General features: G+C 41.2%; 1 protein-coding gene across 1 annotated transcript; it reads right to left on the reverse strand.

Moving 5' to 3' along the window:
• Positions 1–89: 89 nt before the first annotated feature.
• On the reverse strand, positions 90–27,903 carry LOC128906797 (uncharacterized). Its single transcript, XM_054194701.1, has 14 exons — positions 27,234–27,903; positions 24,040–24,159; positions 22,969–23,088; positions 21,759–21,878; positions 16,266–16,388; positions 15,112–15,194; positions 13,780–13,905; positions 12,884–12,929; positions 11,575–11,708; positions 7,433–7,561; positions 5,611–5,725; positions 4,494–4,628; positions 3,109–3,234; positions 90–2,226 (listed from the first exon to the last, which is right to left on the reverse strand). Exons 1-14 carry the CDS (start codon positions 27,457–27,459, stop codon positions 2,105–2,107), a joined length of 1,725 nt encoding a protein of 574 aa, XP_054050676.1. The 5' UTR covers positions 27,460–27,903; the 3' UTR covers positions 90–2,104.

Consider the following 27,903-nt stretch of genomic DNA (forward strand, 5'->3'; position numbering starts at 1 on the left):
TAGAAGCAGCAATTGCAGAAGCAGCAGACAGCTGTTCTGAAGGTAGGGAGCAGAAACCTTCCAGAGCAGCTAGGCTGGCCTCTGGCACAACATAAATGCTTACAGGGGGGACATTCAGCGAGATTAGTTCAGTACGTTACAATGTTATTCACCACTAGCTTTGCTTGTTTCACAGGTCTCTTATCTCCTCATTCCGGATGAAGAATGCTTTGTTGTTTTCTTTCTTGCTAAAACCTTGAAATAATATTTGTAATGAAATACCTAAGAATACAGATACAGGACAGATTCTAATGTTGTTACTTAATATTGCACTGATTTTCGTTGTGGAAAATGATCTAAAGTCACCCAAGCAGGTGGCGCGAAGTTTGAGATTTTCTGATTTTGTTCCTAGCTGTGTCGTTCAGCTCTCTGTAGGCCTCTGTTTTAATAAGCTCCACTGCCCACAGCTGAGCACGTGGGTCTTTCACATGAGATTTCAAAAGAAAATTCCTGTCACACATGAATATTGAAAATGCCACACTGCTTTACCTGAAGTCTCTGTCTGACCTGTTTTTTAACAGGTCTTTTTACTGTGCTGCAGAGAGGCTTTTGAGTGTGGGGTTTTTTCAAACAGTACTACTGGAGAGAATTTGCAGTTATTAAAACGAATCATTAACAAAAATACCTCCCCCAAGCACCAAAACTAAGCTTAGAGATTTGGGCCACAGTAAAATATAATGTTGAGCTCTTAGTTGACAGAACGATTTTTTTATTTTTTTTTATTTTTTTTAATCTCATTTTTATTCCATGTTTGTAGCCAATAGCAGCTCTAAAGCTCTACATGCGTGTAAGAGTTATACCATGGTCAGAAGTACCTCAAAAGACAGGAAACTCTTCTGAACTGTTTTCATAAGAAACTGTGCTATCTGGGAGCAGATGTTTGCCCTAAGAGTGGTTCCAAAATTTCAGTATTCCAGCCAGTTCAATATGGAGTTCTAGGAGGATACTGGTATTTAAAAACAAATGTATTGATCAAAGGTGGAACTGGATTACAAATAGATGACGATGATTATTAGATTACTATTCTCTTATGAATTAAAACCTACATTAAAAAACTAGCGCTGCTTTAAGGCTCTGTGCTACTTTTTTTTTCCTGGAAAAATATGGTTTAGATTGGCTAAAAGGTCTGCGAGACAGACTCTTTCCCTCTGGAGGAGAGGGAAGGGGAGGTTGTTCAGTATCCTATGTACACGTAAGAAAATTAGTTGAATTTAAACATATTACTACTTTTTTGTGCATTTAAAATGAAATATCAATATCAAAATATAAGGTCAGTTCCTAATTTTGCCAAATATGTTCACTTTTTCCCTGTTGCAAGTACTTTTGGAAATAATTTACCACTTGCAAAATACAGATTTCAGCATTCAAACACACCTCACCCAAATCTTTCACGGTAGCTGCTACTTTGTGAATGTGCTCTGTGCACCATTTACCTGCCTCAATGTGCCTTTGCTCTTCCGCTGGCGAGCAGTGCCTACAGTGTAGGCAAGGATCAGCTTTAAGGCTTGTCCTATTCTTGTTTCTTACAAATTTCTTGCAACTTCTGAGTTGTCCCTCAGCAGTTACTTCCTGTAGTAACCTGTTAGTGGTTTGCTACCTTTATACTACATGTTAATTATTTTCTGAAGTCACATCCCTGGAGCCTGCTCTGAAGTAAGGGACATGGAACAGAAACAAGGATGAACACGGAGTAACCTGTGTACTTGAGAGATGGCTCTTCAGTAGAATTGGCCTGTTACGTGAATAAAACTTCAGGAATACAGCGCTGTTCTTTTGGAGAGGGGAGGTGAGGAAACAAAAAACAAACCATGGGAAGCTACCCAAGCATATCAGGTGTTTTCCAAACTGTTGGAAGGAATGTAGCTGTAGTCCTCAAGCACACTTAAGCAGCCAGCCAAAGTGTTCAAGGGGACTGTCTTTTGACCTGCTCCGATTCTTGTTATCGGAACATCTCTTTTCTATGATGAAACTGCGAGTAGCAGGAAAACTTGTAACTACAGTTGTCTTCTCTGAAAGTCCAGGCTCTTGGATCTATTAAGTCTTCATAAGCCACCTGGCTTAAATATTAACTGTCTTTGTGGCAAATAGCTGCCCTGAGGAGCTCTTGAGTTTCTTCTGTTTGTTGATGGACTTGCTCAAGGAGTTTGGCCATTTGGCTTTTTCTGAATGCTAATGAGAATTCTGGATCTGAACAGGAAAAACAAGTGTTAGGCAACCTGCTGGTCTTCCCTGTATTTTAATGCAGATGCTTAGAAAGCTTATATTTCAGGTTAGATACAGTTGATGGTTCTAATTACAGTGTAAAGTATAGAGAAGGCAGAACAATATTCTTCTATCACACAAAGCAGATACAAATTCAGTTTTCATTTCTACGACCATTCAAGATCGTTGGCTGCTGATTTCTCCTGATCCAGGTGTCTAAAGCTCAGTTGCCAAATTCAGCCTTATGCAGCAGGTGCATATCAAGACATAAGAGGGTCTTGGCTCTGGTTCTACATATGCAAAGATATACACTGTATATATTTATTACCATATTGTAACTCTCATCTGTACTCAACTTCTACCCAAAACCAAAAAAACTACCGAAAAATGTAAAAAAAAAATCAACAAACAGAATTTAGAGTATGAAAAAGATGTGAGACTTCCCAGCTTTAATACCAGCTAATCGTGCAATTTGCTTGTTTGCTTGCTTTATCAAAAGAAACTAAATTAATATTTCAAGTTTTTAGGTTGCCTCTGGTGCCAAACATTCTCGTACTGGATAAAAACATCTGTAGCTGAAGTCCTGTTGCCCTGCTGATCAGAAAGCCTTTAGTTTTAAAGCAAACACACAAACAAAAAAAAAAAAAATCCCTGCCTTCATCATAGGATACTGTTAGTTACTTAAAAACAGGGAAGGTAACAGCTACCCTTGAGATTGCTCTGTTTGCTGAAGTGAGCAGAGCTAGTCCCCACAGGAGGTTGCCCGGCACTGTCACTTCTGGCATGAGGCAGTGCCTGTTTGCTGGTGACAGGAGCAGGCAGGGTCTGGCAGCGCCCTGGCGGCTTGGCCCAGCAGGCAGAACGTACCTTCTCGCAGTCTGCAGAACGTAGAGATGCCCAGCTGCTGAAAGCGGATCTCTCGGTGAGCAAGAAAGTTCTTGAGGTAGGCCTGAATCTCTCTGACGTGGCGCTTCAACAAAAGCATAATTTTTTCTGCAAAAATGGAAGAACCACTGGAGGTCAACAGGAGCTTTTGAAAACTGATTTTTGTAACAACATTTAAGATTGTTAATGACTCATTTAACTTCAGCTACAACCAATGTTACTGCAAAGAATGGCAGAGGACTTCCATGTACTACGGCCTCTAACGGTATCACTGTTGTTCCAGGTAAATAAAATACAGAGTGGGCTGCTGCGCTGGGAAGCTGGTCCTTGTGCGACGTGCGTGATGATTTACAGACTGATCAGCCTGTCATGCTAACCCATCCATGAAGCGATTATGCTCGTGGACTCTATTCACTACCTGAGAGTCTGCTCTGCTGTAACTCCTCAATGGTCGGATTGAAAGAGCTTTGCATTTTCCCTCATTAGAGATTCACAATAGACTTCAGTTTCTCTCACATCCAAGGATTAAAATCTAAATGTGCTTTTACAGAGATCGTGGCAAGGATCACCTGAACACCGTTTTCTTGTCAAACCAGGACACGAGTCTTAAAGGCTCTCAGCTGCATGGGACAAGTGTATTAGGCATACAGCTGTTTGTTTCCTGCAGGTAAAAATAATGATCTTTTCATTCTCTCTAAAACTTAAAAACATAGAGGTTACATTCTTAAAAGCCACTTTATTTCACTGCCCCTGCTAATCTAGTCCAGAATTACAACAGCAGTGTTTGGTTCAGTAAGAGGCTTTCCTCTTGCTGGTCAGGGAGCAGAGTTAATCTAAAATTTTGGAACACAACCATCCTCTTGCAATTGTCTCTCCCAACCTCTGCTCCTATCTGTGGGGAACGCCATCACGTTGTATACACTGAGAAGGCGGGCCAAACAGAAAGCTGCAATGATGCCTCTTATCTCAAACATGTTCTCATCTTTCCCTTGGTAAGGAGTGTTTTACACTATCCCATTTACCTACTTAAGTTGTTTTTAAGGACCTCAGACTTGGCTACAGCCTAGCCCTGTAGAATGGTAGTGCTTGAAGAAGGCAACAAACACCTGAACCAGATCTTTCATCTATGATGCATCTTCATCCCTTGGCTTTCTCATGCACTCAAGCACTGTTTTATGTGTATTTAAAGGGCGACTGTAGGCACTTTTATGTTAAATAATAGATTTGTAGAGACCAGCTAGAGGATGCTATAGGAACGTTAAAGGTTGTTTGGTGCCTGACAGTTAGCTCCTTTGGGAAAGGGCTCATTTCACTCCAGACAGCCATAAATATCTTTGAAAGCACAGGTAATGCTGTGTGACAGTTACCGTGACCTGTCATGTGCTGGATGATGGAGGCAGCTTGAAAGGATGCCTCAGTATGTTCCAGTTGGCCAGCCAGTCTCACCAAGCACTTTGTCAAGGGCTCATCCATCCGTTGGACCATGCGTAACGTGGCTCCTTCTGGAAGACAGAAAGATAAAGAGAGTAAACAGAAATTCCAGTGTCAAAGAAATAAAGGTGAGAGGTCTGACAGAAAACATAAAATTCCAGTGTCAAAGAAACAAAGGTGAGAGGTCTGACAGAAAACATACTGCCTAAACAGGAAATCCTTTACACAGCTGGAGAAGGAAAATAAGTGCCAAACTTGTGCAATAAGTACATTTAGATTGTAAAAAAGAGTCACGTCCTGAGGTTATGCTCTCAGTAAGACAGGGCCGTGGATTTGATTCACAACAGAAAGGCTGATGGATTTTTATTTTGTTGGGTTTGTGTTCTGAAAGAATGAATCGTTTTACGTACGACATCCACTCTTGCCTAGTGGGCTCAGTCTGTCCAGCAGCTGCTGGGCACCTCTTGCAAAATTAAATGCGACATGTTGCCAGTTGCATGGTGGTTACGAGAGATGCAGGAGGTGCAATGTTTGACAGGCAATATCCAGAGCTGGGACAGGCTGGGAAGATTTACATTGATCCTCTGTGCCATGAGGAGTACTGTACCTTCCACGGGTGCTAATTTGGGATCTCTTGTAAAATCTACATGCAATAAACTTAAGGAGAAAAAGCCACTTGGTATTTTAGCCTTTTCCTCCTCTTATATTAGTTTCTGCTGTCGTGGAATTAATTCAGTTGGAGAAACTGGGTGACATTACAAATAAAAGTAGGCAGGCCACGTACAGCAGTAAAGTTCATCACAAAGAATTTTCAGTAAAAAATTTTAAGCAGTTCAACAAAAAAAAAAATGCAAACAACGGAGCCCATGTCTCCTGCCAGTGAGTCAGATCTTGTTCTTCTTGAAGCTTATGGCAAAATTCCCAGTGAATTTAAAGGGAAAGACCTGGGTTGCGTGTTCTGTATGCCTGCCTGTGCTTCACCGCCCATTCGGATTAATAACGGATACGTACACTTCTCAGATTAAGCCATTTATGGCGGGGTTGCTTCCTTACCTTCCTTTGCCAGCTCAGCAAGACAAGATGTCACATAATGAAGGGAGTCTTCTTGAATGTCAGTAGAAAGCATGGTCTGAAGGAGACCTTCAACACATGGGCTCTCAATGATTCTCTGCAGCGAGAAAGAGATTCATGTTTAGCACTTCCATTATGTTTTAGTGGCGTCCGAGGACTTCAGAAGTACTGAATAACTCTTAGTGATACTGAGGGCTCAAACATCAATAACGGAAGTGCCTCCTCCCAGATCTATCACAACCGGGTGACAAACACCTTGGACTGTTCAGAGATCGCCTGATTTTAGACATTTCCCAGGGCTTGCTCTGACTGTGCGATGTTCTCATGATCACAGATCACTCTGAGCTCAAAGAATTTCCCGACCTATTGCTGCTGTACCAGGCTCTACGTTAACATTAAGCTGACATTTGCTCGAGTCCTGCTGCAGAGGTGAATAAGCTGAGTGCTCCAGGGCAAAGCAATGGGAAATGTGGAAGTTTATCAAGTTCTTGTATTTGTCTCCAGGGCTTTGAAAATTTTCTGGTGTTGAAATGCTCTGATCTGCAGAAATATGAGATGACGTCTCACTAGCAAAGGTGAGTTCTGTTTCTGGAGAGAAATGTTATGAATTAAACATTTCTGGGTACCCCTTATCTTTTAGGTTGAATCTGCTATGCCAAAAGTGGTGTTGAGCAGCTTGTCTCTGTACTGAAATGCGTATTTTAGAGACTGAGTTGAAAACAGGTAGGAGACTTAGCCTGTGCTGACCTGGATTAAAAGCAGCTGAGACCAAGGAATGAGTCCTGGATGAGTCACCTGGAGGTGACTGGTTACTATTGAAGATGAATCACAAAGTCATCAGCTCTCTGGGAGGTCCTAATAATGGAAGCTGCTCACACCTCCATAAGGGAGCTCAAGGTGTCTATCAACAGAAGGCTCTACCTTTTTTTGTGTGCTTATTTTATATTGCACTTTTTTAACTTGCTGCTTAGAGGTTGAAGCTGGATTCAAGACTGCTGCCTTTCAAGCTCCCACACTCTGTGTCCTCCTGGCACAAAACCAAGACTTTTTTTTTTCCTCTTGTGCTAAGGACTCTTACGTGCTTTAGCGATTGTTCCTTAGAATTGACTCTGGAAACCTGGCACTCCCACTCCTGTCTGTGGATTCATTGTGCAGTGAGAGCTAAACACATTGCAAGGCACATTATAAAGCTTTATGAAGGTGAACCAGCTCCCTGCTGATAACAGAATAAAGCCACAGAATTTAAGTGACAAATATGGTTATTTTTTTAAAGCAAACTTTGAAAGTATGGTCCATTTTTACTCCTACTGTGGGTCTCGGGTTTGAGGGAATCTATTTCCCTGCAAAAATTGATTTCACAACTATCAAAAATTCATGTAATTCTTATCTGAGTTAGTACAAGTGAAAAAAAAGTTATTGTAAATAGTTTTCCTTTTGGCCACATTTATAACAAACCTCAGATTTTCCTGGATGGTTCCTTTAATTAGTATGAAATGTCTGCTAGAAGTACATTTTATACCTATGATGCAGTCATTCAAACTAGGTAACCACATCACTCATAGGAAGATATTAGACATTTCTTATTTTTGTTAGCGTTTTTGTATTGTATTGGAAAAAATATGAAAAAAAACCCCAAACGTTCATTATGGCACATCAGGTCCTTTTACTCATACACGCAATTTTGTGTGGAGTATCCTTGGCATATGTTTCATTAAAAAATTCTTTCTGTGGGTAATGCTGACTTCACATAAACATAACTGCAACCTCCCAGGGTATAATTCAGTGAAAAAAATTGGCTACCTACCTGTCTGTTTTTGGAAAGGCTCAAGTTTTTGATGATACAAGCAGCATGACCAACAATCACAGGGTCTGCTTTATGCACTGACAGTAGCATTCCCAGGCTCTGTATTAGCTCAGCACACGCCAGCGTGTCCTGAGAAGAGAAACCAGTATCTCAATTACATCCAGTACAGACAACAAAGTGCAAATTTGCAGCAAGCTTTAGATAGATCTTAGCGCCAAAAGAGCATTATTCCGCTCATTTAAACCAACAGTGTAGCAGCTGGGTCCAGTGCTTTTTCTCTTAAAATATGGTCTGCTTACTGGCACTGATCTACAGAGCACTTGCTGCAGAAAGCTGGAGTTTTAAGGTCTGGTAGTTTATTTTTGTTGGCATCAAACAATTCCCAGAGGTTGCTGGTAGCCAGGGGAAGGACGTGTGATCCTGACTGGAAGGCGAAGTGGTCAGGATAGGTGTGAAAGGCAAGAGTATGTGGTGAAGTAGCAGCAGCAGCGTGTCCTTCAGTACCTCAGCAATTTATCTCACCTACAGTAATGGACTCTATGTTTAGATCAGTTTGTGATCAGCATCACTTTAGTAACATGTTCCGAACAGCATATTCTGAGTTTATACGTGTTTCTCTGCTGCCTGATGGATATTTTAGAGGGACTTTACTGAGTCCCTCTCTCCCTTAGTGCAGTCTTCCTCCAATTGCCACTAATACTAATTGAATCGGATCTCCTGAGTTTGGATTACTGCCCAGGTAGTTTCCTCAATAACAGTATGGATTAAGAGGACAGTGATGTTTATAAGAGAAACCTGATCTCAGCAGGCTTTGGGTTAGATCTACAGTTAAAAGCAAAAGATTTCCTCTTGGGAGCGTTTCTTCTTTCAGTCTCTTTTCCTTAGGAATTTGAGTTCTTTACGCATTCTTATGTTTGCTAGTAATGAACTATATTATTTGCGCTACTTAGAAATTGAGACACATTAGCAAGAGTATTCGATATAAAACAAATCATTGGTCCTATATACAGCTGAGAAAAATCACATAATTCTGAAACGTGTGAAATGTCACGATCACTGAAGCAGCGTTGAAAGACAGATGTCTTTAAAGATTAGTTTAACTTGCGTCTTTCTTTTACTTAGGTTAAATTGCTAAAGTGTATCTTATTTTCTTTTAATATCAACTGACATCTTCACTTACATTCGTTTTAAGCACTGACACAACCAGCAATCCTAAAATGAAACAAGAAAACAGATGCAAAGGGCAGTGCTATGCCTAAGCTCAGGGCATTTAAAGAATCCTATATGCAGATAATGGCTATAAATTTTCTCTAGTTTTATTTTTATTTCTCTTCAAAGGCAAATATAATATAATTTTAGATAATCCGATTAAATTACCATTGGTGACTGTTTTCTGTGCTTTTAGACCAAGTCTCCTCTTTTCTATTTAATTCCATCAGCTATGGTACCCTTATTTGATTTGCTACAGCCTGGGAGGAAGAAATTGTCTACAGACTATCAATGAACTTTCTAATATATAATGACTTCCCTGCCAAGCTCTTCTGTTTATTTAGGACCTACGTTACCAAGTGACAGTACTTTAAATTTTCCTGAACTTCTTTTTTGGCTGGCATATGGCTGGGATCCAGACTTTGTTTTCTGGCTCAATCCTGCACAGCACGAGGGAATCACGAGAAAACTCTGAGTAAAAATGGATTGCGTGGTTCAGATGGATATTGATCTATCTTCTCCTAAGATTTAAAAAAAAAAAAAGGCAAGGAAAAGCATTCCAGCAGCAACTGTGCTTACAATTGCAATGCTGCCCTTGTACCCGTTCTTCAGGGATTTCTTGACAAGATAAATATTATCCTGTTTACCAGGTAGCAAGATGGGAAGGCAAAGTTATTTTGTACCTGGAGTGGAAAGTCAGTGGCATCATCTGGAGTAAACGGACCCCGCTACCCTGACTTCCAGGTCCTTGCTCAAAGGAATGTGATTTAAAAGGCTGTTTTCTCACAAAGCCTGGCTCTTTCTTTAGTGTTTCAGGGTTGAGCTGTCCTTGGGAGAACTGAATAAAATTCCCCCTGCAAGAGGGAAGTTTTCCAGCGCTTGCTGGGAATCGCTGTCAACAGCCTGGCCAGGGGATCACAAAACAGGGGTTTAAGCAGAGAGAGGAGCTCCTGTGAAGCATTCCCAGGGGTTTGCTTCATGGTAACGAAAGGGCAGATGAATTCTGCCCTATTGTATCCTGGGTAGTATTTGTAATAATTCAAGCATCACTTGACTTGGTTGTAAAGGTTAGCTTTGTTCGGTGGTTTGTTTTCCAACAGCTGTTCCCATGGAGAAGTCCCTCTTTCACTCACTGAGAATTCAGCCTGGGTTAGAGAAAGAAACCTTGAAAAGATTTGAAAAACAGACCAGAAAAGGCACGGAGGTGGGGAGGCAGGATATGAGTAAGGAGAGGTCAGCTTCTTCTCAGAGTGCCCAGGGCTCGCTCGCACAAAGCAGCAACATTCAGTAGTCAGGGACAGCCGTGTTTGCTCACTAAAACAAATTTTGAGATGCAGAGATGTAGATACTTCTCACTGGAGAATAAACCCTCCAGGGCGATGCTTTCCTCTCCAGCCTCCTGCCGCTGACCCGTGTCCCCCATGAAGGACGGGCTGTTTCACTGCTGGTGTAACAAGTGCGAGCCCCTGGTGCTTTTTTCTGTTCCCACTGACACCGCGCCGTGCCCTTTGTAGCTGGGGGTTTGAAGGCACTGGTAAAGACACATTTCAGGATCAGGGAGGAAAGGAGCTGCAGATACTCCTCTCTGGGAGAAGAAAAAGGCTAAATGGTGTTTGGGGGCAAGAAAAGCAAACACCACAGCGTTCCAGCCTAATGCCTCACACTGAGTAACGTTTTCACTGTGTAAATACCCTCCAACTAACTTAATGTATTTCAGTTGTAAGCTCTTTGAGAGCAAATTGTGTTTTGATTGCATGAGGCAGTTTGACAGGCAATGAGGACATTCGGTGCCAGTGCAGCCAGCACAAAGCCTGTGAAGCCACGGTGCCTTTGAAAAGCTCTGTGCTCTACTTGCTGCTTCCCCCGCGCTGAGCTTACCCATTTTTCCCATCGTGTCTCGGAGTTAAAGGAGGCGCAATTTGGTTCGTACTGTGCTGTGTACGTGCAACCGAGGTGTGAGGCACCAGGCCTGCAGTACCCGGAGGACATTTCAAATCAGACGGAGTGTATTTCAGCCATGAGAAGCACCTAAGCCCAGCTGTGGTTCCTCAGATTGTCTGTTACTACTGCTTAAAGCAATGTGGCAGGAAAGGTTCCCACTTTTTTTTTTTGCTTTAACTGCCCAAACTGACTTTCTTAAATGGTTGTTGTTAGCTTAAGACACCTATCAAAAAGCTTTCATGTCCATGTTCCTAAGGATGCCTTTAATTACTAATGTAACTAAGGACATGAGGAGACAGGAAAGTTCTAGTGAATTAGGTAAAGATAGACAGTATTTCAAATTTTATTAATCTCCCTCTCTGCCTTTATCCTAATTCAATTGGTATTACACTTATGTAAATGTATTTTAGAATAACTGTCCATATAAGGAAGTAAACTATTTTTGCACTTTGTTTTGCACTGATGCATTTTAAGTGCACGCTCTAAATTACTTTGCTTTTCAATGTGTGAGGAAGCTCTATAGCCAAGGAATAACTTCCTCAGCTGCCTCCATGGTTGCAGTCTCGTGGTGCTAAGCATTTTTCCTGCCCCTTGTTACACCCACCTGGAGACCTACAGTCCGGGCACCGGAGGGGACCATAGGCAGTTGCAGGGAGTGCAGGGTAGTATCCGTGCATCCAAGGAATCGGACACCCATCTCCCCCTCTGCGCTCCCCTTGGTCCCATTACAGGTAATCTGATTAACTATGGAAACCTTTGGATCCCACTCATGACAACAGACAGGCTCTGCGGGTAGTTAGGGACAGTGCAGATGCAGTAGACAAAACCTTGTCAATTTGTATGGGAAGGAGAAGGGTCGTGAAGCCTCATGGAGTCTGTCGGTCCTTCACAAAATGCCTTTCGTTTGCAGTTTTGCCATAACAGAGCATTACCCCAGGGCAGGGACCAGAACTACTCTTTCCCCTCTGACCTTGGGAAATGATCTCCCCTACCTGGTTGTGTGTGTGCTGGGACAGTATCCAGAGCAGGGCGATGGAGGCACGACGCACATCCTCATTGCGGGATGCCAGGAGAGAGCGCAGCTTGGGCAGGACATCCTCAGCAACCATCTCGGCCTGGATGTCTGCTGGTTTGGGAAAATGACTGAGGTCAGGGAGCTTCAGAGCACCGCAAGGAGACATTCAGGCCCTGACTCATAAGCATTTGACTGCCTCAGTGATGAAATTAGAGGGGACCTCCCCACCTCTATGGGATCAACAATGTTTGGTTATAAAAATAAAGCCCAGTTTGTTCTGGCTCAGCTTGCCAAAGGATTAATACAGGCTTCAGAGCTGAATGTAGCTTTGGGCACCCTTCGGTTTGTGTCTGAACCTCAGCGAGTAGAAAGGAGGGGAATTTTCTGAGTGCTCTGTTGGCCTAAGGTGCGGTGAGAAGGTGGCAGCTTCTGCTGCACAGACAGAAAGACCTCCCCAAGCACTACCTGTTCCGTAGAGTTATGGTTAGCCAAGGGAGAGATCAGCCATCCTGGCTGAATCCTTATTCATCACTCAATGCTTATGCACTTGTCCCTGCAACCTCAGCGAGTGCTTTTGGACACTAAAGGTAATGCCAGCGCAGCCAGCAGATGGAGCGGCAGTCCTAAAAGTCCAAGCAAACCAGGGGTTTTCAACCATGTCAGGGAGCAGCACAGCAGTTCCTTTACTTCCAGCTCCACTATAACTGTGATTGCTTGAAAATGAAGCACCTCTACGTTTTGTAGATGAACAAATCTACCTTGGACCCTAGGGCTCTAGTGTTGAGCATGCCAGTCCTCTGCTTTCATCTCCCAAGTATGCTGTAGAAACGGATCTTGGGCATTTAATGGGACATGATTTTTTAAGAAGATGACAAATGCTTGGCAGAAAATTATATTTAATGACAGACAGATTCATGCCTTGGGAGAAGGCAGGTCCCCCACTCAGCAGAAATTTCAGGAGACATTCTGTCTTAATCAGGTTTACTGCTTAGGAAACACGTAAGGGAGAAAAACTTAATACAATTGCAAAGGTTCTGTGCATAAGAACTTTGCTGTCTCTCTCACTTTGTCCACATACTTCCCCTCACTTCCTAGGAGCTGTGAGGCTGGTTTAGTTAGTAAATCTGCACCTCCCTCTTCCCTCAACATCCAATTAAAATGTACAAAATAGTGTATCTGTTTGCTTTTAATGTGAAAGGTTCCCAGCCCACTGTGCTCACTCTGAAAGGCAGAGAGAGAAAGAAAAAGAAATAGCATGGTTTGTTTATCTCCAATATATTGCTTACCACTGGTAGCCAAATTTCTTAGGCAAACACATGCCTGGCTTGAAACCTGCTTGTGCCAAAGAAGGAAAAAAAAATAAAAGAAAAAGAGAGAGGGAAAAAAAGAGAGGTTTCAGTAATGCATGTTCTTGCCTATCGTACGCAAAATAAATGTGACAACACTAGCAAGCTATTACATTATCTTCAGATAACAAAGTCTGGGACATGATTTCTTTTCAAAGTTTTGATGAATTTTTTTCAACCTCCTCTAATATCAGTGATCCTGCTGTTGATGAGGAAGAACCAATGGGGTTCAGATGTTGGTTTATTTTAGGAATGTCAGATAAAGTATAGGAAAATAAAGGGAGTGAATTTGTCTAATTTGATTTGCCTTTTTTCACCTCCCTCTTACAGAGAATTTAAGGTTCCCCCTTTAAATCCTGAACTGTAGCTTATTGAAGTTTCTTTGGTGTGGCTCACAACAAAGCAAAATTTTGAAGATGTTATTCTTTGAAGTCATATAGTCAAAGTTATGGATACCAAAAAGAAAAAAAATAGTAGCATAATAGTAGCATAATAGATACCTTCTGTCGCAGCCACAATGATCAAAGATAGTTGAGAGCCTGGACAGAGCACTTCACACCCATAGTTTCAAGTTTAAAGAATACAGGCCATCCTAGTCTGAAGAAAGCGTCCAGGGCTGTGGAACAACTTTAATGATTTCACTTCTTTTTCTCCATACACTGACCTTGTAAAACATGTGTGTCTTCTAACATATGTGTCTTTTCTCATGGGAAAGATGCCACATAGGCACCCGTACAGTTGATGTGCAAAATTGTGCAAGGCTGAAACTGGATGCCCAAGTTTATAGCTCTACTCTGATGCTAAGCCTTTACACAAAGATAAAGCTAGAGCTTTACCTTGTCCACAGAAGAGGATAGGAGAGAGATGAGTGTCCGCAGCAGGAATCTGTTGCCAGGTCTCAGCATGGCTTCATGGTGCTGAGCATTGGCTGCCACGTTGCTTAGGGCAGCACAGCTGTAATACTGCAGAGAACCAAGAAAAAAGCAGAGAGGGAGAGGGTCACAGTGGTGACATGTTGAAGAGAATAAAAATAAATTGCAGAAATGCTCAAATTTAGAGCTGATGAAAATAAAGTGCTTTTTCATCTTAAGGGTGTTTTATTGGGTAGATGTGACAACAGCCTGAGTGGCCTTCTTCCAGAAGTGATATAATCTGCTGTCACTACAACAGCAGCCATGCTGTGGCACTGCATGTGGTACAAACCCATTAGGACCCTGGGTATTCAGGAATGCACTGTGCTGCTGCAACGACACTGCTGCTGGCACATAAGTTAGCTCATCTGCATCTCCCGTATTATATGTTTACATTGATTTACTCAGGCTGGATGTAGTCATTGCCCTAGCATACCAAGAGATCATTTTCAAAGGATTTAAACATTAATGCTAGGGAGGATTATATATATAAGCATGTATTACTAAAGAGGTATAATTAGAAGAAACAGGTTGAACTGCAGAGAAGGAAATTTTAAGATGAATCTCAGAGAAAGCTGATGATGAGAAAGCAATTCCAGAGGCTCCATCACTTCAGACATTTAAAAGAGATTGAATAGAGATAACAAAATCGATGGAGGAAACAATCCTGTACTACTCAGAGGACCGAATGAATGAACTAGTGGATTTTAAGGTTTACAACTCTGATTCATAGTTTTTCATTAGCGTACTTTTGAACCAACACCAGCTCTCTGTTAAATATGCAGAATCACAGAGGTGTCTGTGGTAGACATAAAAAAGGGAGATTTCCCAGACATTTACAATAAGAAGAAAACAATCTTTGCAAATTACGCCTGCTCAGAACACTTAGCAAAATTGCTTAGAGTGGAAGATCAAAGTTAGGATGCAAAAAAAAACAAGAGGAGGAGGCTTATCTGCAACTTTTCTGATGATCTGAAAGACACAGGAAGGTAAAGACATAACAACTGTGTGCATGTGTTGGTGTTTGCTGGCAGATGCCCTTCTGTGTCATAAACTTTCTCCTGTGGAGCTAAACAAATTGAGTGGTTTGAATATACATTATCTGACTGAGTTTCACCAAGATGCTGTCAGGTGTTTCCCGTATTCTCTAGAGCAACCTTCCCTCCTCTCTGCCTTTTTATTTACAGGCGCTGTGGTTTGTGCTCTCCTTACAGTCACACTGTTACTATTTAAAAATCTGACCTGTTTGAGCCATACCTGCACTTCTGAGTCAGGAGATTCCAGCAGCAAAGCAAGAACTGGTAGGGCTCCTTCCTTGCATAGGACCTGTTGGATTTTCTCTGCCATTTAAAAAAAAAAAAGAAAAAGCGCTGTTAGCTTGTCTTTTCCCTTCCCTCCCTCTCATCTGGAGGCACCATTCAAAAGGAATCTGCACAATCACTGGATTCTAGAAAGTGGTGAGGTTGTCCAAATATATGCCAACCTGTGTGACTGGAGAGTGTATAATTTAGAGTTTGTGCAATATAGCAGTACACAGACATTTTAGCAAAATGACTATCAGGCTCTGTGATCGATTAAGCCTTTGCTGGTTTTATGCTAAAGACTGTTCTGAGAATCTGAATCACTGGAGAAGCTGAAAAACCTCAGGTACGATATTCACCATGATTTCTGTGCTAAAAAAAAAAAAATTAAAAAATTCTGAATCATAACAGAAGTGACAGAAGTGTAATAGCCAACTGTAGAAGTCCTTGCCAACCATTCGCTTCCACCATATAGAGTTAAAAGACATTGCTCATGACTGTATCATTTAGCTGTGTGGGATAATGCTGTCATCTCGATAGATGAGATTTAATGCTGGTTTGTTGCAGAGTTAATGTTCAGTACTGCACATATTATTGCAGAGCACCCAATATTGCTTTTGCTAGAGCTGTTGGCAGATATCCCAGGAGCCTTTAATGTCTGGCCCATAATAGTTGTATTTTGCATCTTCCAACACCAAGCTAGGGATACAAATCAAACGTTCCTAGAGCTTGTCCTTGTTGGATAAACTTCTGAGATTGCTTCAAAGTGCTAAATGTGCTGCTAACTTTTTAGATTAAGTTATTTCTGTAACAAATGATTATTCTTTCTCTGTTTCTTTGACTGATGATTTAAGTGCTTGTACATTAGCCCCTTGGGGTTGAAAATCAAGCCTTCCTATTTCAGCACCAGGCAAAAAAGAGCCTATATTAGCTAAAGAGAGGCCAAACTTAAATCATCAGCCTATGGTATCAACATGAGTGCCATACGCAAAGGAAATAATTTGTTGCTCAGATACGCTTTTATTCTTGCCCTAACCCTTTTGAATTATTTTTTTATCAGTGAGAAATATTCTTTCAGCAATCTTAGATAAATCATTAGTCAGAAGGTACCTGATTGTGTGAGGTTGAGAATAGCACCAACTGCATTTTGTTGGACTCTAGGATCATAGGAATTGGCAAGAGACAGTAGGGGTGTAACTCCTTGAGCAGCGCCAATAGCCTCTCGGTTGGACTCTAGAGAAAAGAACCAGAGAAAGAAAGAGAGAAGACATTGCCATCTTACTGTAAGCCAGGAGCAGGGGAACTAGCAGGACTAGATTTCCTTGGTGTTCGCCTCTCTGATTCTTTAGTATATATAAAAATTTTTCTGCATGCTCAAAGGAACTTGTTAAAAATTCCAAGAGCTCAATGGGAAAGAAACTAATTCATGATCACAGCTGGTTCAATGCTTTTGGTTTTTTGTCTGGGATGATTACAATAAAAGGACCGTAACTCCTCTTAAACAGGTTAGCAAGGTATCGTACTTGCCTTGTACCCTTGGTATATCTGATCAAGCTATTCACAGTGTCCCAACCAAATCCTACATAATTAACTGTAGATTAAGACTGAATTAATTTAGCAGGGTTTATTCAGGGCCAATTTCTTCCTTTAAATGTGCCTGTGTCACTCCTTTGATAGCTACAAACAATGCAGAGGTTTCTAAAGACAGAATTTGACTTAACCACTGGAATTTGAAAAAATGTTTCTTCTCTGTCCTTACATGTCAGTGTATTAAGTCGTACAGTTGTATTTAACATCCTGGAGTACATGGAGAATTCAAAAAAGATCTGCAGAGTCCCTTAAGACTCATAGATGAAGAACTGGGGGGGGAAATAACTATAATACTTAAATAATGCTATAAAATTAGTTATATACTATAAAATACTATATAACATATTTATATACTGTGTGTGTATATATATATACATACTACATATGATAAAGTTATACTGTGCTATAAAATATAATACAATTTAGAAAAAAAATAATCTGCTTTTAGTTCTACTCCTTTTGTTTTGAATTTATTGAAGGTAGCCTCGGCTGTGCCGTATAGAAGAGAATCCTTCCATTATGCTCTTCCCTACCCCTCTACCACGAGGCCATCAAAACATTTGCAACAAATAACCTGCTGCCACACTCAGATAGCTACGGTTCTCTCCCCTTTACTGTCTTATTTATATCTACACAAAATCTATAGTCTAAATCTTTCATAGTTTATATGAGCCAAACTGCAACTGAAAACCACAGGAGTTTTGGTTGAGTATTTCTTCATTTACAGTTCTAGACAGTTTAAACAATGGCCAGTCTCTGGGAGTTTGCTGAGAGAAACATGAAGCAGAAGAAGCAAGAAATGTGAAGGTATTTGGATAAGATCAACTCTTCAGGTGCCAACTAACTCAGAGAGTTAACAGAACAATGACATTATTTCTATACCTGGAGCCTACCTTTACCACGGAACTGACTCACATAGATAACCCAGGATATCTATTCAAGTTCAGCCAGTACAGTTTAGTATTCCAGGACAAGTCCCTTTCTGCCTTCATATGAATATTTTATATTCAAGGAAATACCCTTTATTCTGAAAAAAAAAATACTCTCCTTTTTGAGCAAAATAATTGTTCTGGGAAGAGTCATGTATTTAAAAATAACTTTTCCACGTGAGAAGCTGTTATTCTGGTGAAATTTTCTGGCCAATTTTGTAGGCAAGCCTTTCTCCAATCTAATCTACCTGCATATTGTTCTTTTGTTTCCCTCAGCAGAAGCAGAAATTCTTTTGTGCAGCTCCAACTGATGGAAACCAGGCTGCTGTGATGTAAACTCTAATTAGTTGAGTAAAGAAGAGAGGTAAAAAGATTGAGAATTCAGATATTGCTGCTTCCTTCATTCTTTCACACAATACACTCCATGAATGCTTCTGAATGTGGAAGAGAACCTCACATTTGGGCAAAGGGATTACAAACGTTCAGACAAAACTTGGGCAAAATATGACAGAATATGAGCCATTGGGTGCTTCAAAGGTTTTTCTTCCTTAAAGAAACATAACTGGCTTGATCTGGAAAGGCTTCACATCCATAACAGCTCAAACAATTTTTCTACCTGAGTTCTCAGACGTAGTGGTCAACGCTGGAAGCCTACAGTGGCAGGATGAGCTCTCACAGCCTGCTTCGGAGGGAGGTGGCACATGGAGACCCAGGCACCCCAATCCTGCCTGGGAAGGATTGGAGCACCTGCTCTCATGGTGGGAAAGTGGAGAGACCACAACAGGTACCCACACGATGGAAACCTCTGTGACCAAAATAAATTACTTTTTTGATTATTTTCCCTTGGGTCAGTCACTAGCTGACAAAGTTCTCTGCAATCTTTGTTACTGCTCATTATTGTGGGTTTGCTGGATTTATTTTTATATATGTCATTTTCCCTTATCCTTTGCTGCATTTTCATTCTAGTTTTCGTCAGATAATGTGGCTGAACACTATCTGTTTTGTCAACTTTATCAGAATGGATGGAGATACCTATCACACCAAGATGTGTAACTGTACTGTCACCTCTGTAAGAGATGTGGCAGGCTAGACTATGTTTCTCTGCTGGACCATCTGTTTATCTAAGTAATGCAATCCCCCCACTGATGACATAGCAATCACTGACGCCCTTTTAGTGCTTTTAGAAGGGAATCACATATTCAGATGCTACTCTAAAGTGGGGAAATCAATTACATGTACTCAAGCCGGGTTTGAATAACTCACCTTGAAACCTGGATTTATAAATTCTTTCTTTCTGCTCTCTGACATATGTGTGCTTGAAAATTCTCCTGTCAGTACAACTTTGAATGTGCACTGCGCTCAGTGCATCTTCCCTGTTTACCTTAATGCCGATGTTCATGCCTCCTTAAACCCTTGCTGTGAACGTTTAGTTCTGTTCCTATGTACTCCGAGAAGAGTTCTTCTCCCAGAACTGGTTACTTTTACCCACAGATTGAAAAGCTGCAGATAACTGCAAACATGTATGTGTCCTCTTGCTGCGTGGACAAATGCTAGTGTTGGAACAAACTGACCTTCAATTACTTTTCATCTGAATGGGTTTCTTTGCTGTTTTTGTTTTTGGCTACCTATTGCAGTGGGTAAGTACCAGACAACCCAGCTTACATATCCCTTGCAGTCACATTGCTAAACAGCTTCACTCTGTACACAGTCTTGGATGTTTATTGCAGCAGAGTTAAGACGCATTACCATTCTTGGATTTGGAATTTTAGTCACCTTAAAGCTATCCAAAGGATCTTCCTAATTTGCTTGTGCTTCCATAATTGTTTTTTTTTAAATCACTCTGAAGCATGAATGGCTTACTTCAAGGACATGGTTGAACAGATTCCTTTTCCCAAGTAGGCCCTTTAAGATATCACAGCCTGCAAGTTAAAATTAAAATAAACTCTAGAGGATTGCCTCTTGCTTTAGTCTCTTTGCTGTGGTAGCTAAACATAGTCTGAAAAAGAAATAAATGGGTCCAGTCGGTCTAAATGCCAGTTAAACTGGGACAGAGAGCCTCAAAACTGATCTAAATCCCAGACAGCATCCCAGCCTACGCACTTGCAGGACTACCTACCTCTATGTTCAGCAGATGCCTTCTTACGTAGTTTGGAAGTTCCTTGAGTGCTTAATTCGAACTACTTGTGCTCAGAAGTACACTGACGCTTAGGGGAGTCTGCAATGGCATTACATGATCACCCTCCACAGAGAGCGAAGGTGGACTGGAGCTGGAGTGGCTCAGGGTTCACTATACTGCAGATTAAAGACAGAGACATCTAGGAGGGCCAGAGTGCCTTTCAGACTAAGGAACAACCTTAGGTGACCAAAGAAGTCGCTTTCTCTGTGGGCTGCTTAAAACAGCTTAAAACAGATACCCCTCTGTAGATCTCCAGGTACATAACTCCACTGACCATGCACAAAGAAAGCCCTCCTAGAGCCAAGCACCTAAAATTTCAGTGATGCCACGCCTAATTTAGACATTTAAATGAGGCAATTTGCATTCTACACAAAGTAATGTAATATACAGAGTTTTAAACCTCACCATAATAGTATGCAATTCTTAAAAAGGGTTTCAAAGGGCAAAGTATTTCAAAACCTGCAGATAAATAAAAGATGGGATAAAACGTAAATCAGCACTTTCATGTTGTTGGATCCTGCTTGTCCACTCCTCCTTTGCAACATAAATACTTTAATGAGGAAGTAACACTTTCACCATGCTTCTCCCAGCCCTCTGGGAGATCTGATTGCAACTTCCCATGCTGGAAAGGGAAGCTGGTGGAATAAGCACTAGAGAAAGGGAAATACATATTATTCATGGCTTTTATACAGGGCTTTATACAATTCGTATGGCAGAATCACACAATTTGCGAAAGGTAGAATAAGCCAGACTAACCTGATAACCTTTCTTTTCCTAACTGTGGTTGAGCTTATCTGCCTGGATGCCAGGAAAATATCTATATCATGATATGAAATATGCATAGTTAAGCAAGAGAAGACAGTGATAAATGCAAGCAGTGCATGGGGGATAAGGAAATGACTAAAAGCAAGCTGGCAGCAGGTTTTACTGAATGGGAATGACCATCTGGAAGTGGAATTCCACAGGGACTGCTCTGTTGTTGGTTTTGAACCAGAAAGTTGATACAAAGGTGTGAGTGCAGCACTGTCCATGGGGTGGTAGACTGGAATATTTTAAAAATAACAGAGAAGTTAAAAGACTGAAGCAACAGGAACAGAATGAAACCTTATAGTGCAGGGACATGCACTTGGAAACATTTGTTGCAGACCCCTAACTAATCCTTGTCGGCTGGAAATAGCAGCAGAGGAGAAAGACTGAGTGATTAAGTCAGCTGTGGGATAACAACATCACCATGATGCAATCACAAAAAAAACCAAACAGGTATTATCATGAGATGTACCACAAAACATACTTCCCTGGATGCCACAATAAAAGACACAGATGAGACCTCAGATGAAATACTGCACATTTCTGGTGACCTCTCTTTCAGAAGAGATTAATTCAAAATGGAACTCCTGCAGCATTTATGTACATCTCGGGACTGTAACAATGTATCACAAAACCACAGATGCAATTACTATGTTCCATTTCTGGAACATATAATTTACAACCAGAAGAGCTATGAAGATGAATGGAGAGCCTCGCTTACAAGAGGAGTCTTAAACGAGCTTGGCTTTTTCACTCTACTAAAATGAAGGAGAAGGAGGGTCATCAGCAGAGAAATCAGAGAGGGAGAACTACTGAAGCACAAGCCAATGTAGACACTAATTAAGATAAGCTGGTCACGAATATATTTAGGTTGGAAATCAGAAGGTTTTTAATCATAAGAGAATGAAGATCAAAAACACTGAGAAAAAGATCTTAACTGGAATCTTAAGAAGTTGAATTTATGATGTAGGAATACCAAAATTTGCTGCTGCATCTTATGACTCTCAAACCAATTGCAAATAGGTTGTTTCACCTTGAAATACAATGTAAGGTTTGGATGAATTCACTGCAGAGGATAAAGGGAAAGAACAGCACACTCACCTGAAACAGCCAAAGTCATGATGCAGGCACAGGAATTACACTGGACAGTGGGATCCTCTGACTCAAGGAGATCCAGAATTGGCTCAAGTAAACCCATTTGGACAACTAATTCTTTGTCAACTATTCATAAATTCAAGAACAAATGGACAAACAGAAAGTAAACAGTTAATGCCTTTGTAAAAAGAATATATTGTCCTTTGACTGCTTTGGGGGTCTATATTATGATTATGCAAAACAGACCTAAGATGGCAACAGCCTGAAAAGCACTCTCAGTTCTGAGCTTTATTTGCTTGATTCCTCTTCAGACTTGTGTAAGAGATGTTCAAAGGTTCTAGTTCAGAAGGTCCCAAATATTTCTGCCAGCAATTCTGTTTTCAAACATAAGGTTCATTTTGGAAAGTGCAACTGCAGCTTTCCAATAGGTTCACAATTTAATCAGCTGCTCCCTCTTTTTCTTCTGAAGTCTACCCTTTAAATATTATTTTTTACTTGTAAATAGCAACATGATAAAAAAGCTCAGTCATTGAAGACTGACTCTGTCTTCTGCTGTAATGGGATAGCATGATGGAATACCTGTTGTGGCCCAGGTGCCAGGGAGCACAGTAGTAGATGCAACAAGGACTCCATTGACGAGGTGTGGGGTGCTCATGCCCTCTCTATCAACATAAACTTACTGGGAAGTTTTTCATCTGCAGCTCCCGGATCCTATCTCAATTACATTTGCCCTGTCAGCTACAGAAGAAAGTGAATTCTATTAAACGTTTTGATTTTTTTTTAAATCTGCAATTTAAGACCAAGGTCCAGTTAATAAATAACAAGAAAATGAGCACTCTCTCATATGCAGTGTTTATTTCTGAGAGCTGTATCTGTTGCTTGAAAGGGTGAGTAAGTAGCGGGCTCTCAATACAAGAATGAGAATAGTGTATCTGTTCCCACATCAGTCTGGGAATAATTTATCAGCCTTTGCACACAGATCCAAGATCTCTTGACACATGATACAATCTAGCTGGAGGGATCTGACACATCCTGGTGCCACCAGAATCTGTGCGACTTGCAGACAGAAAAAGACTCACACCTCTCCTATCAGAAACACAAAAAATGGAATTTGGATTTGTGTAGACCTGGGTGTGTAGATGTGCCCTCCTCCTGTCTGAGTCTGGCTGCAGAGATACTTTTTCACCCGAACAGAGATGCGTTGTAAATTACTCACTATTTCCTTCCAGCAAGAAGCTGACAAGGGACAAGGAAGACATCTGCTGCACCTCCAGGTCAGCAGACCGTAATAAGGCATAGAAGGGTTCCAGATGCTCCACAGGCAGGGGGGTGTTCACTGCAGGAATGAGAGGAAATATTCAGGAGTCTCATCGTTCACCGCAGTCATATTTTGATCTTGTTGGTCTTAAGCCTCAGGTGCTACCATACATAGGCTGAGTGATATTCCCCTTCATTTAAATTCCATTGCTACCAGCAAAACAGAGCAAGTTTCCAGAAAAGGTTTTGAATAATCAAGTACTTCAAAAACATCATGGGAAGGGAAGCAATATGTGTCACTACCAAACAAGTCATTCCACCTCATAGCAGGTCCTCATGTTGTGGCTATCCATGCTTTTTAACCAGCAAAAAAATACATGGGATAAAGCTACCAAGCCGAGTGCCAGAATATTATCCTTGAAGTAAATTTAAAACAAACAAATAAATAAATAAATCACAGTGCTTGTTGCTGGTATTTCTACCTTTTTGTATGATTCAAACTCTTGCTGGAAGCTTATTTGGCATATCTAGGCTGACTTCTAACTGTTTACAAATTACTTCAGGAGCCAAGTGCTCCCATGGAATAGTTGGGACAAAGAAGAACATTTCCTTCATAAACTTCCACTACAATCTGGCCTCTAGGGGTTTGTCCTCTTCCAAAAAATTATGTAATATAAAACCTTAAATGATCACTATGTCCGTTTCCTTCCACCATAGTTTTGACTAAATTGCTCTCAGGAAACTCGGTGTACATTGACTCTACTTTGGGTTCTGCTGAGTTTTTCCAGAATTATTACAATTCCATAAATATTACAATTATATATCTAATGAGAGATACCTCCTCACAGCAAAACCCAGAATAACTCTGCCTACAAGGCAATGACAGCATTTCCATTTTCCTTAACAAACAACACAGCATGAAAGAAAAAAAAAGAACTTTGATTCATGAATCAAAGGGAGTTTCACAGTTCAAAAAAATACTTTTATTTATAATTACATGAAAATTTTCTAATGTGCTGAGATAACTTACTGTGCTGACTCATATGCAAGTAATAGAGGGCAGCAGACTGCTGTAAACCTGGGTTTTCTGAAAAGGCTAAGGTCCTCAAGGCTTCCAGAGGGTCCTTTCCAAGTGGTGACATTTCAAAACCTGAAGATGTACAATGACAGCACAGACTCAACTATACCTTAAAAGGGTTAGTTTACAAAAAGAAATTAAAATTTACAGTCAACCAAACACAAAAGGATTTTTGTACTGCAACAACTCCATAGATCCCATCTATCCTCGTTCACGTTTCCATGAGCAGAAGCAATAAATGAATCTGGAATAACCTGTCCTTGGCAATGGCTCTTGTGAAGCTCACAAAACTAGTGATTGGAAGCAAGATAAATTATAACCTGTAGACGCTTTTATGCTATCCAATATAAATGCAGGTGTTCTGGTTCTCCAAAAAAATCTTTATTTTTTCCTGATTCGTAGAAGATCTTTGTTAAAATATATCTACTGAACATGGTGTTCTTAGTTATGAGCTAGAGAAAGAGTATATATTTTTAATTTACTACATTTTAAGTTCACTGTGTTTCCTGTCCTGGGTATTGCAATGGAAGATTTCAGGGAATAGCAACATAGATTGCACATGGGTTTGCCTCAGGCTCAAATTTCTAGCATGAGTCTACCTGTTCTCGAATATGATAGTTCCCCTATGAATAAACCAGATGTTCAGCAATAGCTATCAAGCAGTAGCAGTCATGCATGACTTCTGTAAGTCACTCCATAATGTACTTATAATGTGTTGAATGGAGCAGCAGAGACGAAAAAAAACAACCAAAAAATGGGCCATCGAACAACTGCTCAATAGTATAAACTGTTGAAAAGGTAATGTAGTATAAATTGACTGGTGGAGGACACAATTATATTTTCAGACAATAGATTGAAGCAGTGCATTAAAGATTGAAATATCTCTATGAACACAATCTAGGTACTTTATCTCCCATTGGATAAAGAGATGAGAGGGATGTGAGGGGTGTGAGGTTTCATGCCTCAGTGCAAAACTCAGACAGTATCTCAACCCATAAAAGGTGCTGACATGTCAAAAGTAGCAAACTCCTACCTTCAGGATTAGGTAAGTGGGCTTCACAGAACTGCTTCATATAAATATCTTTTTTTTTAATAATTAACAATACACACAAAGGAAGGACTAGCCAGTGTGTGCAAGGTTTTAGAGAAAAAACAAAAATCATGTGTTTTAATCCTGTGCCGTTCACACTGACTATCTGAATCTCCCACACATCTGTGTGTTTTTGTTTGGAACTGATAAAGCAGAAGCCACTCAAAATCTCCACCTGCTTATAATATCAAGCATTTGCTGCCCTAGCTAACAGCTGAGTATGATGATCAACCATGAAATCTCTCATTGCACCCAAACTGTCCAAATGTTGGCTCCCTGCTTGTTATAATTTGTCCAGAACTGAGGATGGGCTTTTTCCATCTAGGAATAAAATACACAAGCAGGCGCTAGAGGCATGTGTCTTGTTTCTCTTTGTGAGGCTTCCCTGCCTCCACATGTCTTGGCAGAAGGAGTTGGCCACTCAAAGAATTAACTTTGGTTCTTCTTTCTGAGTGCTGTGTATCTCCGCTCACAGACATGGGGACCTCCCTGAGAGCACACATCGCCATCTGTGCACTGCTGTCACAGAAGCTCTGGGCTCACTGCTGCTGTATCCCAGTTCCTGAGGATCCAAGACAGATCGGCCTTTTGAAGACCCAGCTGAGAGGAAAGGATTTCTCAAGAAAATATACACTTATTCTTTTCAGGAAGCACCAGTGGGTGCAAAGGGCCTCACCATTTTTTCCAGACCACCACTTCATTGCACCTGATCCACCAACTGAATTGGGATACGGCCAAGACAGTCTCTTATACAGTCAGGAGCATGCTAGCCTTCGGAAGAAAAAGTTCAGCCCTGGACCACTGTACGTCAACCTGAAATGTCTGGTCCTGTTCTAGATATAGACTTCAGAATTTAGCCACATTCATAGCATGATGACACCAGCTAATACCAGCTGCAGCTAATTCACGTATGTTCCCAACAACCAGCGTCATAGCAATTATTCCAAAGGTTGTTCCATGACAGATCATTTCAAACAGTGTTGACTGTTTGAAAAATGTGTCTCCTGGCCCCCCTGACAAGACGGTTTTATGTCCCTAAAAAGGCAAGTAAGGAAATAGTAGTTTGTGTTCCACGCCCTTCCCACAAATGAAAGTAGAAGGCTATGCAATTTTGTGTAGTAGCTTTAGCCCAAGGTTGTTAAACTTAAAGCCCATTAGCTGTGAGACAACGCAAAACCAAACAAGCAACAACCCCTGTCCAAGCGTGAGACAAGAAATGATTTTAGGTTGGCCAACAGACAAAACACACTCATCCAAGAGGATATTCTGTGATTGCAGGAGCAAAATAAAAGTTTTCCTAGTGATATTGTCGTATCCTAGGACCGGACAGAGAGGACATCATGAGTAGATAAACAGTTGAATTAGGGAGGCAGCCTGTAAAGCAGAGGAGATACACAAAGAGTTATGGATCTACTTTGATTCAAGCAGAATCCCATGACTGTGTTCAAGCCTTGTGTCTAAAAAGTTTGCACAAAAGCATCTAGGCAGACCAGTTGCTTAGAATCTGAGAAGTCCTGGGAGCCCAACAGTGCTTGTTCCAGTGTGACTTTGACCTTCTCCATGTACAGCCCAGACACCCTCAGCGCAAGTCCAGGTGTTCTGCAGCCGGCCAGCGTGGATGTGCACAACAGCCAGGACCACACTGCCATTTGCCTGCTCACAGCTCGGCACTCATGTAGCATCCAGTATTGGTACAGCCTGTTTCCAGCTTTGTGATCTCAGTGACTGACTTGAAAAACATAACTTCAATTACTAGAAGGACTCACTTTTATGAAACATATTTACATGCGTTATATATTAACAGTGATGGCAGAGCAACAAAGTGACTGAACATTTCTATGTAGATCCAACTGTTACGCAACTGTGTCCCATACACAAAGAATGTCCCATGTATGGTGGGTGTCCCACACACAAAGCTCTGTAGCTCTGGCCTTTCCTACATCACCAAGCTGGTCCATGCCACACCAGAGCAGTTCAGGCAGCAATCTGTTTTCAACCCACAAACAAATCTCCTTGTTCTTTCACAACCCTTTAGAAAAAAAACAAGCCCTCTTACCTGCCTCAATGTGCTGCAGAAACTCCTGTGCTGTCACCCTCTCATGAGGTTGCAGGATGGGCTTGTACAGCTGTCTGGCTTTAGAGCTGTTTTGTTTTAAGCAGGAGCATTTGCTTATCAGAGTCAAGCATTCCTTGATACAGTGCACCAACTCGGAGGACATCCTCTGAACAAAGGCCACGAAGCCCTGCAGCAGCTGCATGCATCGTCCACACAGTTGACCCATTCTTGTTCCAACAGCAGCACAAAGCAAGAGGAAAAGGAAGGAGATGGAAAGAAGAGCTTCTTCTCAACTTGTCCACGTTTTGTACTAGCTTGCTGCCTCAGTGTTTGTCCTGTCTTACAGATGTTAATGCTACACTGTGTGCAGCTGCTGTAAAGCAGACAAACTCCTGCATCCAAAAAGCTACACTGCATGAGAAGGCTGGTTTCTGCAGATCTCCCAGAGTCTGCAAAATGTTATTTAAAAGGCTGGACAGGAGCCACATACAAACACCTTCCTTTTGCTTGAAGAAAAAGAAAATGACGACCGAAACTCATTTTGTGGAGAACAAACAGAGTTTAACTCCTGGAGCAGCCACCAAAGCCTTCATGAGGCTAGAAAAGCTCTGGGATAATGGAAAAAGCAACCTCAGTTTTTGTATAGCAGTTTTCCACATGAAAGGTAGGC

This window comes from Rissa tridactyla, chromosome 3, assembly GCF_028500815.1.
Source record: "Rissa tridactyla isolate bRisTri1 chromosome 3, bRisTri1.patW.cur.20221130, whole genome shotgun sequence".
In the NCBI taxonomy this organism is placed as follows: domain Eukaryota; kingdom Metazoa; phylum Chordata; class Aves; order Charadriiformes; family Laridae; genus Rissa; species Rissa tridactyla.